The following is an 18,279-nucleotide window of genomic DNA, read 5'->3' as shown; positions in this document are numbered from 1 at the left end:
CAGGCCCTTTCACTAAATTATTTTTTACTAAGCTTCACCCTTCCCCTCACAGAAAGTCATAAAGTGTTAATATCTGGCTACTGGAAAGAAAGCCTACCTTACCATTCTTATGCTGATTTCATTCAATGGGAAAATCAGAGATACTCTTTGCAGTTCCTTGGTCATCAGATCACTATCATCTTACCAAAACAAAAATTTTATCAACTTTTTACCCAGTTCCACCAGTATCTTAGCAAGAATTATCAGTGTTGTATTTCCTTCTTCAGAGTGCTATTGGGTAAGTGATAATTCAGCAAATTCTGCTGTGAACTAAGCTGTGTATACTTCATGAATCCAATATTTGAAGATATCTTCTGAGGACACGTGAGAAAGATACACCAGGGATGGAGTGGGATGAAGAATGGAGACTTCCTGGGGCTGTTCTGGGGGAGTAGCTGGGCAGAGAGCAAAGCCACAGTGCTTTGATCCATGGATGGTGCTAGGCTCAGAGGGGAGGGACTACTCAGATGACAGCATTCCTCCTGAGAGCTAGGAAATTTGGCCAAGACCCCAGTGACTTTTATGCAAGGGAGGGGAAACTAAAGGGAGGAAGTAGAAGTCAGTGGTTCTAATTATCTGGACAGATTTAACTTTAGGTCCAGAATCTAAAAGCTATTAGCTATAAAATATGAGAAAACAATTTAGCCTCACTGAACTCTATCTGTGGAGAGCTAAGAATTAAATGACCTAATATAGAGAATTGCTTTGCGAAGGGGTGGCTCAGAGTAAGCATTCAATAGTCAGTAATTAAAACCCAAAAAGGGAGAAACTAAAAGTACTGTGACATATATTTCTGGCAAAAATTAGAAGTACTCAATTACTTTAGAAACCCGTATAGCTAAAGTTGGGGAAAAATGTTTCTCCACGTCAATGGTGGGAGCAGTACTGTTAGTTGCCCTTGGGGACTCAAAGGACATGCCCTACTTGGCACAGTTGACATGACAAAGGGTACCCAACAAGGCTCCTGAGAGTGGTATAGCAGACATCCAGAAGCAGCAGTGACAAGTGAACATCTGAAAACCATCAGCAGGACACTTTAGGAGACCAGAATAAAAGAAACCAAATGGGAGCTTCCATACAAGAACTAAGAGATGGATTTACAAGTGGAATGTACATTCAATTTCCCCTGCAGACTCTGAGAATCATTTATAGAGGGATTCTGGGGATAAATTGTAAATCTAGTTTTACTGTGATTCAAGAGGCCAAAGAAATTGTTACCATTATCTTCTAGAAAAAAACTCTACCTTCATATAATTTATATTCCACCCTCAAGAAACCCATGATTGGTAGAGAAAATAAGTACATGCGTAAATGATTACAAAGCTGAAGAAACTGAGCCTTTGAGTGACATATAAGGAAGGTAGGGATTTAAAATGAATCAGAGAGAAACTTATATAATGCTGTGTTGGATGAGAGAAAGTGGTGAAAGGTACCATGAAAGGTTTAAGTAGGCATAAAAGTTCAGCCAATGAGCAAGGAGGCATGGTTTTAATCAAGAGTAGTTAGTAAATGAAAGGCATAACACCTGCAACGTCATGGTCTGCAAAAGGATTATGGGCTGTTTAGAACAAGTACCTTTAGAGAAGTGAAAGGATGTATAGAAGATCTCACAGTACTGCAAAAAAATGCACATATGTCATTTTATATCTTGAGATCAGCACTTTACGACTTTGTAAATTGTAAGCAACATTTAGAATTTCTCTGAACTTTTATTTTTTTATCTTGAAAATGAGACAGAAGTGTTATTAAAATGTTGCTATAGATATCAAACAAACTATAAATACCTCTTATAGTAGAAGCTCAGCAAATATTAGATCCTCCTAGGAGTTTATGATAACTATAGGCAGAGGCTAGATCATGAAGAATTTATACGTCATGCAAAGGTATTTGAATGTATGACATAGGTGAAAGAAACCTCCTTTTATGGCTCAAGCACTTGTGCGTGAGCAAGATCTATAGAGGTAGAACAAATGAAAAGGGCAAAAGTCACAAGATCTTAAAAAAGTGGAATTGGTAAGATGCTCAGAGTAAAGGAAAGATGGCATGATTCTAGGAATGCTAGTACTTGGAGAATGTAGACCATGGTGCCCTTTAGGAATCCAGGATCACACCCAAGTTAACTGCCACATGAGTGTGTTGGCGTGGAGAGCTAAACAAACATAGATGTGGGGAAAGATAGGGAATTCCCTTTAAAAATACCGAATGAATAAGTTAAGGACTATAACCAGATCCCTGAGTAATACTAATAGAATGGGGTGAGATGTGCAGGAAGCCAGTGAAGGTGAGAGAAAAAAATGCCACAAAATAAGCGAAGGAGATTTAGGAATTAATGTTAATGGAATAAATATTTTAAGGCAGTTGAATTAGTGAGTAGTGCCAAATGCAAATGAGAGGGCGAAAGATAAAATCCAAAGGCACCGCTGGATTTATCAATTTAGAAGTTATTAGAGGTGTGATGGGGGAAGAGAAAGTACGGGATGAAGAGATCAATATGCTGCATAAGAATGAGTTCGAACATTATTCATATGTACATGGGATCTCATAGATTTCAAGTGGAGGAGGGTTAAGTACTGCAAGACCTCAGTTCATGAATGCTTCTCTTTGTAAGTAATTTGGTTTGCAAACAGAACTATTCAGCAAAATTTTTCTTTTATTCTCCAACTCTGCATTGGGTGACAAATATTCACCCATCTTCCTCACAGGAACGCAAATGCAGCCATCTTCCTCCAGAATCATGGAATGAATTAAGTTTTTGACCTAAGGCACCTCTGTGTATGTTAAGCTGATACACGGTAATAAAGATTTTGAAAATTCAGTGCTGTTTAGTGATAGGTCTTCTCATGAAGTTGTGGTTTTCACTCAGTTGGGTCCTCCCTACTATCCAACTATTCATTTCAGTTTTGCTCAACCCTTCAGATTCCCTGTTTCCTAATGGCCATTTCATATTTCCCCACATTTCTTTAAATTTTAGATCTCTCAGTGTATGTCTTTGCCTCGTATTTCACAAGGAAAACAGAAAGCATCAGCTAAGAACCTGCTGTCTTTGTCTGGAAGTATGGGGTGTAGGAGAATGAAGAAGTTTATCAATGAATCGATGGGAGAAGAACGACAGAAATGTCCATGAAGTCCTCGGTTGACAGCGGTTGTTACCACAAAAATATTGATGTGGGTTCAAAAAAAAGTTGTTATCATGTAAGGAAGGATCCAAAGGACACGAGGTGAAGGAAGAAAGGAGGCCAAGATGGTAACCACAAATCTTGAAGAAAATGGTCCTGGAGAGGATTAAAGTGGTACAATAAAGGCCGCGGATTTAGCTCAGTGGTGCAACCACCTGCCTCGAAAGCGCAAGGTCCTGAATTCAATCCCCGGTACCAAAACCAAAAAACAATGCAATTTCTTTCTGGGGTTAGATAAAACGTAACAGCAGAAGTGCACACATTTCCATGAGGGAATTATGTTGTATATGAGTATTAGAGGTTTATATATGAGGGCTTGGAAATGAGGTATAAAGACAAGAAAGGAGGGGGAGAGAGAACCTTTATAGATCCCTGCCAAGCCAATAGTTAACATTCATTGGTATTTTTGAAAATAAAGTCAGTATTTCCAGAAAGAAGTAAGATTTAAAGAGGAAAAAATGCCTCAATGCAGCATGCAGGAAATAGTGTATTTGCTACATGAATGAACGATTCAGAGTGTATCTACAACATCTTATTAAGAGAAATGGTAACCTAAGAAAATGAGTCGGGGGAGGGAGAGAGGGAGAGAGATTCCAATGCTGAGAGGCTTTCTAGATATGGTGTATCTATTGCTGATTTCAGAAGCAGATCTATGTTTAATAAGCCCTGAGACTTAAACAAGTCTGAGACTTTCTTTAAGAGAAAAAATATACACTTTTACAGTTGCAAGTTTCTTACAAGAGTAAATATTTATTTAAGATCCCAACCTCCCATTAACACCACAGTAAATGTCTATGTGATTTTATAGTCTTCTGTTTTAATCCATATAAATATTCTACAATAAGCATGAACTACTTTAGAAATAAGAAAGTTATTTTAAAGTTGAGGAATGATTTAATTTTTTATACTAGCTGTGCTCCCAAATTTATTCACATTAGATTAGTTGCAATGACCGTGGCATGAATTGTGCTGACTTTAGTAATTTAGGCTGTTCCCTCCACAAAGAGTCATCATTGTATGAATTATCTGTTTTAAAGCAAGATTTCTTTTTCGCTTTCCTATAGCCACCCCCATCCGCACACTTTGATCTGGAAGGTGCCTTCTGCTGAAGTATTTCTTTAGCAACAGGAAGTGACTGCGTAAGAAAGCTTTATACTGGTTCACTTTATCCTGTCAGCCATCAAGGAAGTACATGACTGACTGTAAATGATCTGGGGACTGTCCCCAAAAATTCTTCTTGTTGAACAAACCATTGAAGATGCACTGAGATGAAGTAAGAAGAGTTTTCTTACCTTTGGAGAACATGAAAATCTATGACTTGGTGTGGCCTCTATCGTGACTCCTTTTGGATTAGAAGCATTTCTTTCAATCAGATCCCGGATTTTATTGTCCAGCTCTATGCTTTCACACCTGACCAGCGGCCATGGGAAAGACACATGTGACAAAGATAATTACAAATTATTCAAGGGCACAGTGAGTTTATCAATGACACAGAAGTGTTATTGGTGTATCATATCTCTTTAGAATCTCCTAAACTCTAATTTCATTTTCTTTTCATTAGTCTAGCTGCAGGTGCTCATTAAGAGTATTAAAGTTTAATTTTCACTTACTTGCACATGGATACAAAGTGATACAATAATATTGATAGTCTTATTGCAATGGTAAGAACTGAGCACTCAGTAAACCACGTGTTTTAAAACATTTTCTTATTCAATGAATACAATGAACTGTGCAGTAAAGACATTCCTCTTTTAATGATCTACTGTTTAATGACTGTTTGGACTTATGACCCACCACTCATCTTTTTGTTTTTGTACAGTTTCATATATCTTGTTAATGGAGTCTCAATGTCTTTTTTTTGCATAGTACACCTTGTTTATACAATACTGTAATTTTTCCTGATTGTTTTATGTTAGGTTATACATTACAGCAGTGGATGTAAGAGTTATAAAAATAAAAGTGAAGTTATCGAGCTGAATTTCCTTTGACCATTTTTTTGTTCAGAGTATTATAATGTACATACCATACAATTCTTCACTTAGATACCAATTCACTTAACAATCTAGCTGCAGGAATGGAACTTCATCCTTAAAAGAGGAATGCCTATAACTTACTGTATTTAAGGTACATCCAGTAAGCATGCTGTGCAAAAAACCTCAACACTCATGAAAAGACAAATGTCTTTAAAATATGTGTTATTTCTATAATGTCTGATACCGAGGAAAAATAAGATACCTTATGTGAGATTGCTTTCTTTGCCTCAATAACTAAAAAAATATGTGGTTTGCTGGTTTTTATGTAGAAGGGAATGATTTGGAGCATGGTCATAATGAGTCCTGTTGATCACATGTGATACAGGCAGAACAACTGTACCATAATTGTGCGAGAAAAATTTATCAGTGCACTCTTTTTATTGTGCTCATTTTTGAGGACTATTTGCTTCCAACAGTTCCTCAAATGATAATAAAATGGATTCATTTGCAGTTGTATAAATTCTCAGATATAAACAAGCTCCTTAGAAATGATGTTACCTTTGAAACTTTTCCATATGTAGAAACATCTCAGATCATATGGGTGCACATTTTCTCAAGTGTTCTATATATATACTTCCAAACCACAGGACAAAATTGAACAATTCGTTATCACTCTTATTCTTGGCTCTGTCTTTGTTTTAAGTGCTTACTTTTTGTCTCACACCTTTGGCTATGCTCTTTGTGGCATACTTTACATGTATTTCTATTCTCCAAAGTATTTAGTGCAGAAGCAGACAGAACAGGGGCTCCGTTAATGCCCATTTCACTGTCAAGGATATTTGATATTTCCAATGATATTCACAGAGTCAAGCAGGTTCGTGGTTCTGTGTATCTTGCCAGGAGGATTTTAGTTTCATTGGCGCTCTGCAATGACCTGCAGAAGCTCCTTTTGTTAATAAGCCAAAATTGCACATTTAAGACTTGGCTTCCAGCAATAGCAATATGTGATCAGTGTGGTCTTGAACCATTTGTGGAAGCTGTCAGGAAAGGTCATGTGAGGAAATATAGAATAAATGCTTTATTGATTTGCTAAAGATCATATCTGGATTACATCCATTTTGCAAGCATGGCTATTGATGAGAGCTTTCTATATCATTGCTACACTGTAAAGTATCCTGGATTTTCTGAATAAAATTCACCCTCACCTTTTCTGACATGTGAGGGACCAATATTGCCTGAACCTAGCTGACGTGATGGTTTGCTAGTGGCTGCTGTATTTTAGTTTAAAGGTTATTGGACAGTATGTATTCTTAAGAAAAAACAAATCATTTTCATTGAACTATTTTGATAATATGATGTCTAATACAGATATTCTTCATTTAACAACCCACCTGCTTAACAACTCTTTAGACTTGCAACCTATTTTTTTGACAACTCTGTACATCTTGCTGACAGAATCTCAATTTCTTCTCTTCTTTCATACAGTATACCCTGTTTATATAATACTGCAATTTTCATTGATTATACTGCATGGTATTGCACTATAACTTTATGTTCTGTTACACATTACAGCGCTGCATATAAGGGTTATACAAATAAAAGCAAAGTCATTAAATTGGACTTTCCTTTGACCATTTCTTTGTTCTGAATATTTTAATGTATGTACTGTATACAATTCCTCATTTAGTGACCAGTTGGTTTAACAAACTAATCGCAGAAGTAGAACTTAGTTATTAAATGAGAAGTGTCTTTGTTTGCAATGGGGCAAACTGGAGTTTAGGAAGTTTATTAACGTGTATGAAATCAAACTGCAAAATATTGGCAGGATCAAACTCAGTCCTATGTGATACCCTGTCTCTTAACCATATTTTTGTATATCTTCATTAACCTCTGAATAAATTCTTAAGCAATTACCTGTACTAAATATAAATATATTATAGCTGAAGATTATTGGACTACCCAATGGACAATCTAGTCCAAGAGCTGCATTTATCTGAGAACCAGTGTGAATTGTGCATAGTCACATGACGACAAGTAACTGATAACACTGAGATTTAAACCAGACCTTCGAATTCAAGTCCTTTTTTTTTTCTCATTATGCTATATTAGCATGAGGGAGAATTTTTCTCATTAAAAACAATTCAAAAAATGCACCAATACTGTGACTTTTCTTGGAATATGTGTGTGCGTGTGTGTGTGTGTGTGTGTGTGTGTGTGTATGCTTCCACACATGCACATGTTTGTTTGCTTTGTTTTGTTTTTGACTACCTTAATATTTTTCATTAAAATTAACCCTTTGGATTGCAGATGAGTTATTGCAGGAGGATTTTGCAAAGTTGCCTCCAAATAAAATAGACATGGAAATGGAAAATCTCAGATGTGTACGTCATTTCTCTTTCTGGAATTGTCTGCCTATCCCTGTGCTTTCTTTGTCAGGGGTTCCCAGAGCAGGCTCTGACAGCCAGGCTTGCTGAAAACATGTGACCTTGCTTATCACTCTAGGAGCAGGGAAATGACTGATTGTAGTCAGGCCAGTGAGAAACCCCAGTGAGATTCTGTGTGCGAAAGATGCTGAGAAACAAGCAGAAATGCAGAGAAATAAAGAGCTGAGTTGCAGAGAATGGATTTCCAATTTCTGGTTCAGAATATTCCCTTTCCTTGGTGTGGCTGTTTCTCACTCATAGATTCTGTGAGGTACTTCATGTCTTTTAATGCATTATCTTTCTTCTTTAAAATAATGCTAGTTTTGCTTGTTTTTTTGTCATTTGTAATAAAAAAATTCCACAAATATGAATATGGAGCTTCATATTTATTGTTCTTGCAGGCTGTGAAATGTCTGTACCAGCAAGCTGCTTGTATGATCCTATTATAAAATACAGGTTAATGGATTTACAGTAAATCTGTCATGAACTAATGCATTGTAAATGCACAACACTGCATTTCGACCCGTCTTCAAAGTTTCTTTAAGGAGAGTCATAAAATTCCTTCAGCAACTGCATACTTCAGCTTAGTTAAGGTCCTAAGTAGCAATAGAATTGGACTAGACTGAGTGTTTAACCAATGATGCAGTTTTCTGACCTACCTTGAACTGGATTTGCCTGCCAAGGCCACAGTAACTTCTGGTACTCCCCACTCAGTGGCAAACGAGGTCCTGAGCATTTCAGATAGTAGACAGTATCACACTGAGTTTACCCACTATGGTCTCCACCTGCCCAAGTAATCTGGTTCCTTTAGTTCAGAAGTGGCAAACCTGTGACATGCGTGTTATTGTTTTTCTTTTAAAACAAAGGGTGTTAATGTATGTGTTTTTTTAAAAATGAAAACATCAGTGTTCATGTTTCATTGCAGTGTTGGCACTTTGGTTAAATTAGTGGCTTTTGAGTTGCAGTCTGGCATTCAGACTCTAAAGGTTCACCATCACTGCATTACTGTCTTCCTAATCTCTTCTGCTCCCTTCCTTCCTGCTCTTCCCTCTGGGCACATTTGCCCTCTTGTATTTGTGGGTAATACTAAGCACAGGTCCCTTCCTAGCACCTCGGCCTCTACTGCTATGTCTGCAGAACTTGCTTCCCCATTTTTTCAGGTCCTGGCTCAAATGTCATTTTATCTAGAACACATCTGAGGACTAGCCTTCCTGAAGTAGTTCTCTCCATCCCAAAATGCTGTTCCGTGATTCTGCTTTATTTCCTTCTTGGTGTGTTTCACTATATTGAGATATTATTTATTTAGTAGTCTCTTCCCTCACTCCCACATATACTCCATACAGATCACATGAATGTAGAAGACTTTTGTTTTATATCCCTTGCTCTGTCCTCTAGTACATAGTAGGAACTCCATTAATATCTGTTGTTGAATAGTGTGACTCCATGAAGAGGCTTAATTCAAAACACCTAAACATTAATTCAAACATAACTGTAAAATTAGATGTTATCTAAAATGTATGCAAATGGCCTCACATGCGAAACTGATAAAGCTGGAATGCAAACCATCAAGAAAGGGAATACTAAGAGCCTCTTGAGAATGGAAACTCAAGATCAGTCATTATTGCCCTTATTGCTGTCTTGTTCTTTTGTACTTGAATTATATGCGTCCTTCAATATTCTGCAAAAATCGAGTATCTACTACTTCACAGTACTGACTTTTTACAGATATTATTGCATGCAGCGATGATTTTCACACTGTTTCAACAGGAACGGTGAACAGGCAAATGGGCTAACAGTTACTTTTTCCTGTTCATGTGGACAGGTGGGTGAAGGTTCTGCCTCAGAGCTGGGACCCTGATCCCTCTGTTTCAAGCATGGGCCAGCAGGTGTCCCTCAGCCCATAGCCTATGGGTTTCTGGACTTGGTGCAGAATGAGGCTCAGTGTGATCAGTTTCATTGGCATTGGACACTACAGGAAGGGAACCATATAGGGGCAACTGGAGGTGGGGGCTTTGCTCACCCCAAGGAAAGCAGGTCTCAGTGTTGACCATGGTAATAGCAACAAGGCTTGAGCACTCAGGAAAGCAATTGAAAGGAATGGACTGGACACAGGGAGGTTGGAGCTCTAGTGATTATATTTTAGTTAGGATTTCAGGCACCTTCTGTTCTTATTGCCCTCCTTACTGCCATTGTGATTGCAACTACTATTAGAACACTTGATAATTTACATTCGAAGCCTCTGAAAGAAGCTTTGTGATTCAGTACACTTTTAGAGTTGAACATAGCAGGAGTTAGTATACATTCTTTAATTTCTGCGAATTCTTTTAGCTTGGTTTTTAAAAGGAAAACACACCGTAACATTGTGATATTATTAGTGGATTAGTGCTAGCATATGCACGGGCCTGCTTTAGATGTTCAGTAATTGATACTATCGTTACCAGGCCAAGGCTTGAAAAAGTTACCAAATGTGTCTGGAGAACAAATCCATAAACTTAGCATATAGAAAAATAATTTTAAAAACACAATTTAACTTGATTCAAGAGATCATCAAAAAATTTAGTAACTCTTTGGATAAAAGGGAACCACATTACCCACACTTTTTATTACGTTCTTAGCAAAACTTTTAGATTATTCTGTAATTATTCTGTGGATGAAAAAATTTGCATTCTGTTTTTAATTAGTGAAATTCGTTATGCTTCACAAATTTTAATTTGACCTAGATTTATTTTACAAAAGGAAGTAGTATTTATCCAGGCTTATTTCTTTCCTATAAAGTTCACAGTCCTGACAATTGAGCAGCAAAACTAATTAAAGTTGGTAAACCCTGATTTTCTCTGTAGATCACTAAATAATTGCATCCAGCTTGGTTTAAATATAATATTATGACTTGAAGTTTGCAGTAGAGTAAAAAAAAAGAAAGCATCCTACCAAACTTTTCAACACAAATAAATCCTACATAATCTTTGCATTAGTTTTACCGGGTACATATTATTCTCACCCCGAGATCTCTTCCCTGACTTTGCTCAGCTGGTTAGGTAAAAGTTATGGCTCCAGTGATCTGTACTCTGGGCCCTACATCTTCATCATCTTTAGATATCAGATCAGAAATCGATACCCCATGGTGTTAATTAAGTGCCCTCTCTAAGGTTAAAGATTCACTTTGAATCTCATGTCTTTCATTCATCTGCCAGTGGGCTCTCATTAGTTTTAGTAATTGTTAATACAGTAGGACCATGGAAAGCCATGTTATTTCCCAGTACTTTGTTAAATTTTCTTTTTGGCAAGCATTACTCCTATAGTATTAGTGAAAACAACCTTTGGTGGTGACATTTGTAGTTCATCTATAAAGTTAAATGCTAAGACAGGCTTGGGAGATAAGGTACACGGATCCAATGTCATACCTAGTCTATCTGTATGGGGCTCCTATTTTTCTAAGTTGTGAATTCTTGAGCAGGGTCCATGAATGGGATTCAGAAGCTCCAAGAATCAATCATTCCAAACTGAATCAATCATCCTAAACCAAATTAAATGCAAAGCCATATTGCTGTGTGTCTTTTCCTAAAGAGTTTATATATAGAACCACTGATCAAGTTCTTGACCTCCCCTTGCCCAAGAAGCTGAAAAGCACTGACTCAATTTCAACTACTGTTATGAATGACCACTTTAAAATAAAGTCTCATCGGGGGCCGGGGATTTAGCTCAGGGGTTCGGTGGCCTGCCTTGCAAGCACAAGGACTTGAGTTCAATCCCCGGTACCACAAAAAATAAATAAATAAATAAATAAATAAAGTCTCATTGTGGCTTTCTTTGACTAAGAATACACTTTTATATATATATATGTGTAAATATTTGGTACCAGGGATTGAACTCAGGACCTTGTGCTTGCAAGGCAGGTGCGGTGCCACTGAGCTCAATCCCTGGCCCTTATGAGTACACTTTAATTATCCTCCTTATTTATATTTAGAACCCTTGTACTTTCATAACTTATTCAAAGTTTTCCAGTACACAAGTCCCTGCAAAATTATCTGAAGGGTGTACCATGTCTTCAAATGCTATCAATTACTCAAATTTTACTAGTTAATTAAAGGCTAGACACTGTTAAATTGTGAATATTACTTGATAGAAAAAATAATCTCATAGGTTATATTTTATTGCCTTTGAGGACAGTTTTGCATATAATCTAACCACATTGTGGTAACATCCCTTTTTGCTTTTTTTTTTTTAAATTTGCCTATAAACACCCAACTCAAATGCTCATTGGGTGAGCACTCTTGTATTTCTGGACCCTTTATTAATAAATGACTCAAGTAACACCTTGGTTGGATACATGTTCATCTTATGTTTGTATGGAAGTCCTTTTCACAATGTTTTATACACTGTACATTAGTGCCATGGGAGACTAATATCTTAAAACCACTTTCTAGCTTACATTAATGATATATGGTGAACATGCAGCTTAAACCCAGCAGATGGGTTTTACGGTTACACAGTATGGTGACTTCATTAGTACTGATGAGTAGTATAAAGTCCTGAAGAAAATAATAGACATAACAGATAATTGCAATCTAGGAAGTAACTTGAAGACTGTTTAATTCATCTCCTATATTCAGATAACAGAGATGGGGCTGAGTGTGCAAAGTGACAGATGGTAAAGCCAGGGCAAGAACTTAGGATAGCAGTGCTTTTCCTCCCTCCACACACTCACCCACTTCTGAGGTCCACATTTCTTTCCAACCCACCACCAAAGTCACATTTTCTGCTTTGATCTTATGTCATAAGCCATGTTTTTTTCAGGAAAGATTCTAGAGAACAAAGCATATTTTCAAATATGAGACAAGGAAAAATTGATAGTAGGTTGTTCTACAGTGGAAATGTTTCCAGATGTTCAAAGACCAGATCATATAACCAACCTCTAACGACCTAGAATGAGAAATATTGCCCAAAAGACTGCAATCAAACTGAGTTGTAGTGGCTTTTTTTAGTTTTGTTTTCAATTCTTTAAATATGTTTCTGGCTATTTGGGGGTAGAAACAAGTTACTCAATAAAGAAATTACTCTATGTATGCATTTTAGGTGATTAAGTCATGATTTTTTTTTTACAGTAGTAACTGGAAATATTAACATTTGTGGCTTGAGAAAGTAGTCGGAGAAGGATTTGCTCAGAGAATTCCTAAAGTATCATTGTCTTCAGGAAAAAACAAATATTCCTAAAATTTTACCCAAGGCTATGTGGTTTACTAATTTAAATAAATGTCAAAAAGCTGTATTTGCATGTTTGACCCAAAAGCCCAGAGGATAGGGAGAGATTTCTTGGACCCTGTTGTTGCCCTCTATCTGCATCCTTGGCTGGATCCCGGTTTATCTCCTCTTTGATGTGCCAGATCTCTGTACTGAGGCCGCACACCCCAGCCAAATCCCTGAGGCTTCCCCGAGGAAGACTGTGGGGGCCAAGGAGCCAGACTGGCACAGAGGCTGTGAGGCTGCAGGTGCTCTCCGCAGGGCTCTGGGCTCATCTGTGGTTGAAAACACTGCATTGGCTTAATAATGCCTCTAGAGGGCACTCTGCATTCAATTCAGGTCGAAAATCATTTCTGATGTTGCTTAAACTATTCCTCAGGGTCTTCGTTTTCGGTTTTGAGTTCAGGCAGGCAGAAGGAGGGAAGAAAGGAGGACAGGAGGGAGAGAATGTGTGATATACGTGAGTCATAGCTATAGCTCATTTTTTGTTTTAGTTAAAGAATTACTCAAATTTTACTAGTTAATTAAAGGCTAGACACTGTTAAATTGTGAATATTACCTGATAGAAAAAATAATCTCATAGGTTATATTTTATTGCCTTTGAGGACAGTTTTGCATATAATCTAACCACATTGTGGTAACATCCCTTTTTGCTTTTTTTTTTTTAAATTTGCCTATAAACACCCAACTCAAATGCTCATTGGGTGAGCACTCTTGTATTTCTGGACCCTTTATTAATAAATGACTCAAGTAACACCTTGGATACATGTTCATCTTATGTTTGTATGGAAGTCCTTTTCACAATGTTTTATACACTGTACATTAGTGCCATGGGAGACTAATATCTTAAAACCACTTTCTAGCTTACATTAATGATAGATGGTGAACATGCAGCTTAAACCCAGCAGATGGGTTTTACGGTTACACAGTATGGTGACTTCATTAGTACTGATGAGTAGTATAAAGTCCTGAAGAAAATAATAGACATAACAGATAACTGCAATCTAGGAAGTAACTTGAAGACTGCTTAATTCATCTCCTATATTCAGATAACAGAGATGGGGCTGAGTGTGCAAAGTGACAGATGGTAAAGCCAGGGCAAGAACTTAGGATAGCAGTGCTTTTCCTCCCTCCACACACTCACCCACTTCTGAGGTCCACATTTCTTTCCAACCCACCACCAAAGTCACATTTTCTGCTTTGATCTTATGTCATAAGCCATGTTATTTTCAGGAAAGATTCTAGAGAACAAAGCATATTTTCAAATATGAGACAAGGAAAAATTGATAGTAGGTTGTTCTACAGTGGAAATGTTTCCAGATGTTCAAAGACCAGATCATATAACCAACCTCTAACGACCTAGAATGAGAAATATTGCCCAAAAGACTGCAATCAAACTGAGTTGTAGTGGCTTTTTTTAGTTTTGTTTTCAATTCTTTAAATATGTTTCTGGCTATTTGGGGGTAGAAACAAGTTACTCAATAAAGAAATTACTCTATGTATGCATTTTAGGTGATTAAGTCATGATTTTTTTTTTACAGTAGTAACTGGAAATATTAACATTTGTGGCTTGAGAAAGTAGTCGGAGAAGGATTTGCTCAGAGAATTCCTAAAGTATCATTGTCTTCAGGAAAAAACAAATATTCCTAAAATTTTACCCAAGGCTATGTGGTTTACTAATTTAAATAAATGTCAAAAAGCTGTATTTGCATGTTTGACCCAAAAGCCCAGAGGATAGGGAGAGATTTCTTGGACCCTGTTGTTGCCCTCTATCTGCATCCTTGGCTGGATCCCGGTTTATCTCCTCTTTGATGTGCCAGATCTCTGTACTGAGGCCGCACACCCCAGCCAAATCCCTGAGGCTTCCCCGAGGAAGACTGTGGGGGCCAAGGAGCCAGACTGGCACAGAGGCTGTGAGTCTGCAGGTGCTCTCCGCAGGGCTCTGGGCTCATCTGTGGTTGAAAACACTGCATTGGCTTAATAATGCCTCTAGAGGGCACTCTGCATTCAATTCAGGTCGAAAATCATTTCTGATGTTGCTTAAACTATTCCTCAGGGTCTTCGTTTTCGGTTTTGAGTTCAGGCAGGCAGAAGGAGGGAAGAAAGGAGGACAGGAGGGAGAGAATGTGTGATATACGTGAGTCATAGCTATAGCTCATTTTTTGTTTTAGTTAAAAATTTTAATAAAAATATTTTTGTTTTCTTTAAAAAAAAATATAGAATGCTTCACGAATTTGCATTTCCTCCTTGTGCAAAGGCCACATGATCTAATTTTAGTAGCTGTGCTGCCGACATCCTAATTAGTAAATTTTAATAACGTTTTATCTTTAAAAAAAAACACATCTAATAAACCTAATGCCAGGGATCTAACAAAAAGTGACATGCACATTATCAACTAGTTGAAAGAACTGGGAACTTGGAGTCAGAGTTCAGAAAAGACATTAAATTGTCATATTAAGATGCTTTATCAAAGATTATAATAATCCATATTGCTTCTTTTCTTTCCCTATGTAGATATGAAATTAATGAACTCAAAATATACTTTTGTGCTAGAATTAGTAAGTACACACCTGATCAATTATGAGACATTCTCAAAAGCAAAATAAATAACTTAAAATTCATTATATAAAATATTGTTAATCTCTACTGATAAAAAATTTAAACATAAATGGAGATAAGTAAAAGCTTTTCTTTATATTGGGATGCTCAACAGTAAATGTAGAGGAAAGTACGGTATTAGAAAAATCACTATTTGGAATCATTATAATAATAATTCAAATAAGAAATGGGTGCTAAAACTAGTGTCTGGAATTTTGATAATGAATGTGATATTTATATAATTTATAGTACTCTTCCCAAATACTTAGTGAATATTAAATTCCATACCAAAGAAGTCTTTAAATAGCTTTACATTATATAATCTTGACAGACATCACCTCAAACAAATACTCAAGCTAAAATCATCTGTAATGAGAAAAATCCAAACTGCAAACATATACAGTCATAGGCTGCATTTTAAAAAGTAGTTTCATATCCGAAGTATTTATATTAAATTGCAAAACCTGAGGATTATGAGGAAATATTAGCCAAAAGCAAATTGAGAGACATTATACAGAATATCAAGCCTGTAATTTTCTAATGTGTCAGATCATGCAAACACTGAGGAACTGTCCCAGACTCCAAAAGTTTAAAAATCATGAGAAGAAAATGCAATATATGATCCTGGGTAGAATCCTTTCCTCAAGTCCTGCTGGAATGAAGGGAAATTAATGGGAATCACTGGAAAAATTTGAATACAATTTCAGGACTAGATGATACCTTCGTGTCAATGTTCATCTTCTACTTTGATGATTATCTGTGGTTATGTTGGAGAATGCTCGTTTGTAGAAAATGTACAGAGAACCATCCAGTATAACTTGCTTCTATATGGCTGAGGAAAATAATTCTTTGTACATTCCTTAGATATTTCTAGTACAAGGTTATTTTAAAAGTGAAAGTAAAAGTTTTGCATTTAAAAATATTAAACTTAAAAATATGATCTGATTTGACACTTAAATTATCTTATGGTCAGTGAAAGAATCATGTTACAAAATGAAATTAATATTTCATTATGTAGCAGGAACTGAGTTGCAGGCAGATAAATCTTTCTTGAGATTTGTGAAATTAATGCAAACAAAACAACTAAGATGATTTAGTGCTTTATTTGAAGAAGAGCATTTATGTGAAGTAAATCACTTCCATGTTCTTTTCTAAACAAAGGATTTCACAAAATGAATTGATGTATTACCACCCCAGTATTTGAAGTTTGAATTGTAAAATAATGCAAAATAAACATGCAAACTCCAAATTTGAAGTGTTTCCATCTTTGCTGGGTCCAGTGGCTGACATTTCACCTCTCTGGATTTCTCATAATAGGAGGCTCTGCAGAAATCCTGGGATTATAGAAGTCTGCCTTTGGAAATGTGGATCAAAGTGAACATTAATGCACTGCAGATCAAATCACAGAAAGATTTCTCTTTCATTTAACTCAAAAATATTTCTTTAAACCCTTTTTGTGTTAGGCCCAATAACTTTCAAAATCCACTGTCTGTATCCTCATAATTTAAATTGGATTTCTGATTAAAAATAATCATCCTAAAAGTTTTTTATTTAATTAAATATTTTCTTTAATGCTATGGCCCTTGACATGAGAGAATACCATAGTATTTAAAATAGATTTAATCACAAATTTACTTTTTGAAGTAAAAGCTATCAAACAAATTATGAACAGGATCATGTTTTCTTATTTTTGAGTATAGAAAATGAACCATTTCTTCCTAAGTGAAATGTTAAAAACATTGCATTCTCTTTTTAATTATGAAATATCAAACCATTGCCTTCACATGTATTATAGCTTCACAAATATTATAGCTATGAGGAAAGCCAGCTGAGTAAAAGAAGAAAATGTTCTTTATACATCTTTTTTATAGGATTGATATAAAAGTAACTAATATTTGTAGAAATACAGCTAAGCAAAAAGCTAGACAAGAAATTCCTAAAACTGCATGTTAGGATATTTCACAGCAAATAGTCTTATCCATAACTGATGTTTTGGAGATAATCTACGAAAGCCAAACAGCACTCTTTAGTAAAAATTAGGATGAGTGAAAGAATGGGTGAAGTGACTTTTTCAAACAAGCATAAGTGATGACAGGATGGATGGAAAACAGTAGCATTCTGCTGAAGAAGTGACATTCTCCTTGTTTAGGTGTTGCTTGTTGAAATGTGGATCAAGCTAGTTGCAGTGATGGCAGCATTTGTGAAGCCAGGCACTGCCCTGAACAGGATAGGCTTTGTCTCCTTTGATCTGTAAAATGTTCTCCTGAAGGAGGAACTGTCTCATCAGTATTACAGATGAGAAATTGATAAAGGGATCAAGTAACCTGCCCAATTTTTAACCTCTACATTTCACATAGGAATAAATGAACCATTTTTTATTTATAGAAGCAAATAGACAACGTTTATAGTGTCTTGTTTATTAGATTTTTGTATCTAAAAATAATGCTGTGAAGAAAATCCATTTTAAACTAGTGTCGGTAGACTGATGAAAGAAGCAGGACACATCACCTAGTGATAAGTAGAGGTGAGCAGCTCTTCTTTCTGTAACAAATAGTTGTGTGTTTTTAAATAAAAGAAATGGATATATACAATTTTTGGTTTCAAACAGCTAAGTCAGGATTTGATGCTGGGGGTAATTGGACATAGCCAACCATGTAATAGAGATTATAACAATTAAGTTTGGAATTCCTTTTAGATTTGGAAAACCCAAGAATCTCTCACACTTATTTTTTATAAAATTATAAACTACTTGAGATATAAAATATACAGTTTTAAAGGTAAAAAATCTTAATAATTTTAAAAAGTATGAATTCATACCAAAAACAAGTCTAT

General features: G+C 36.2%; 1 protein-coding gene across 4 annotated transcripts in view; it reads right to left on the bottom strand.

The window, feature by feature from the left end:
• Tnip3 (TNFAIP3 interacting protein 3) overlaps positions 1 to 18,279 on the bottom strand; it is a 112,435-nt gene that overhangs the window by 68,801 nt on the left and 25,355 nt on the right. For all 4 annotated transcript variants that reach the window (XM_019205584.1, XM_010610982.2, XM_019205578.1 and 1 more), the window contains exon 3: positions 4,508 to 4,625. In XM_019205584.1, the coding sequence (XP_019061129.1) occupies positions 4,508 to 4,625 (118 nt within the window). The remainder of the gene's footprint in view (positions 1 to 4,507; positions 4,626 to 18,279) is intronic.

This window comes from Fukomys damarensis, unplaced genomic scaffold (genome assembly GCF_012274545.1).
Source record: "Fukomys damarensis isolate Sample0158 unplaced genomic scaffold, DMR_v1.0_HiC HiC_scaffold_38, whole genome shotgun sequence".
Taxonomy (NCBI): domain Eukaryota; kingdom Metazoa; phylum Chordata; class Mammalia; order Rodentia; family Bathyergidae; genus Fukomys; species Fukomys damarensis.
Note: the sequence above shows the minus strand (reverse complement) of the source record. Positions and strands in the feature narration are given on the sequence as shown.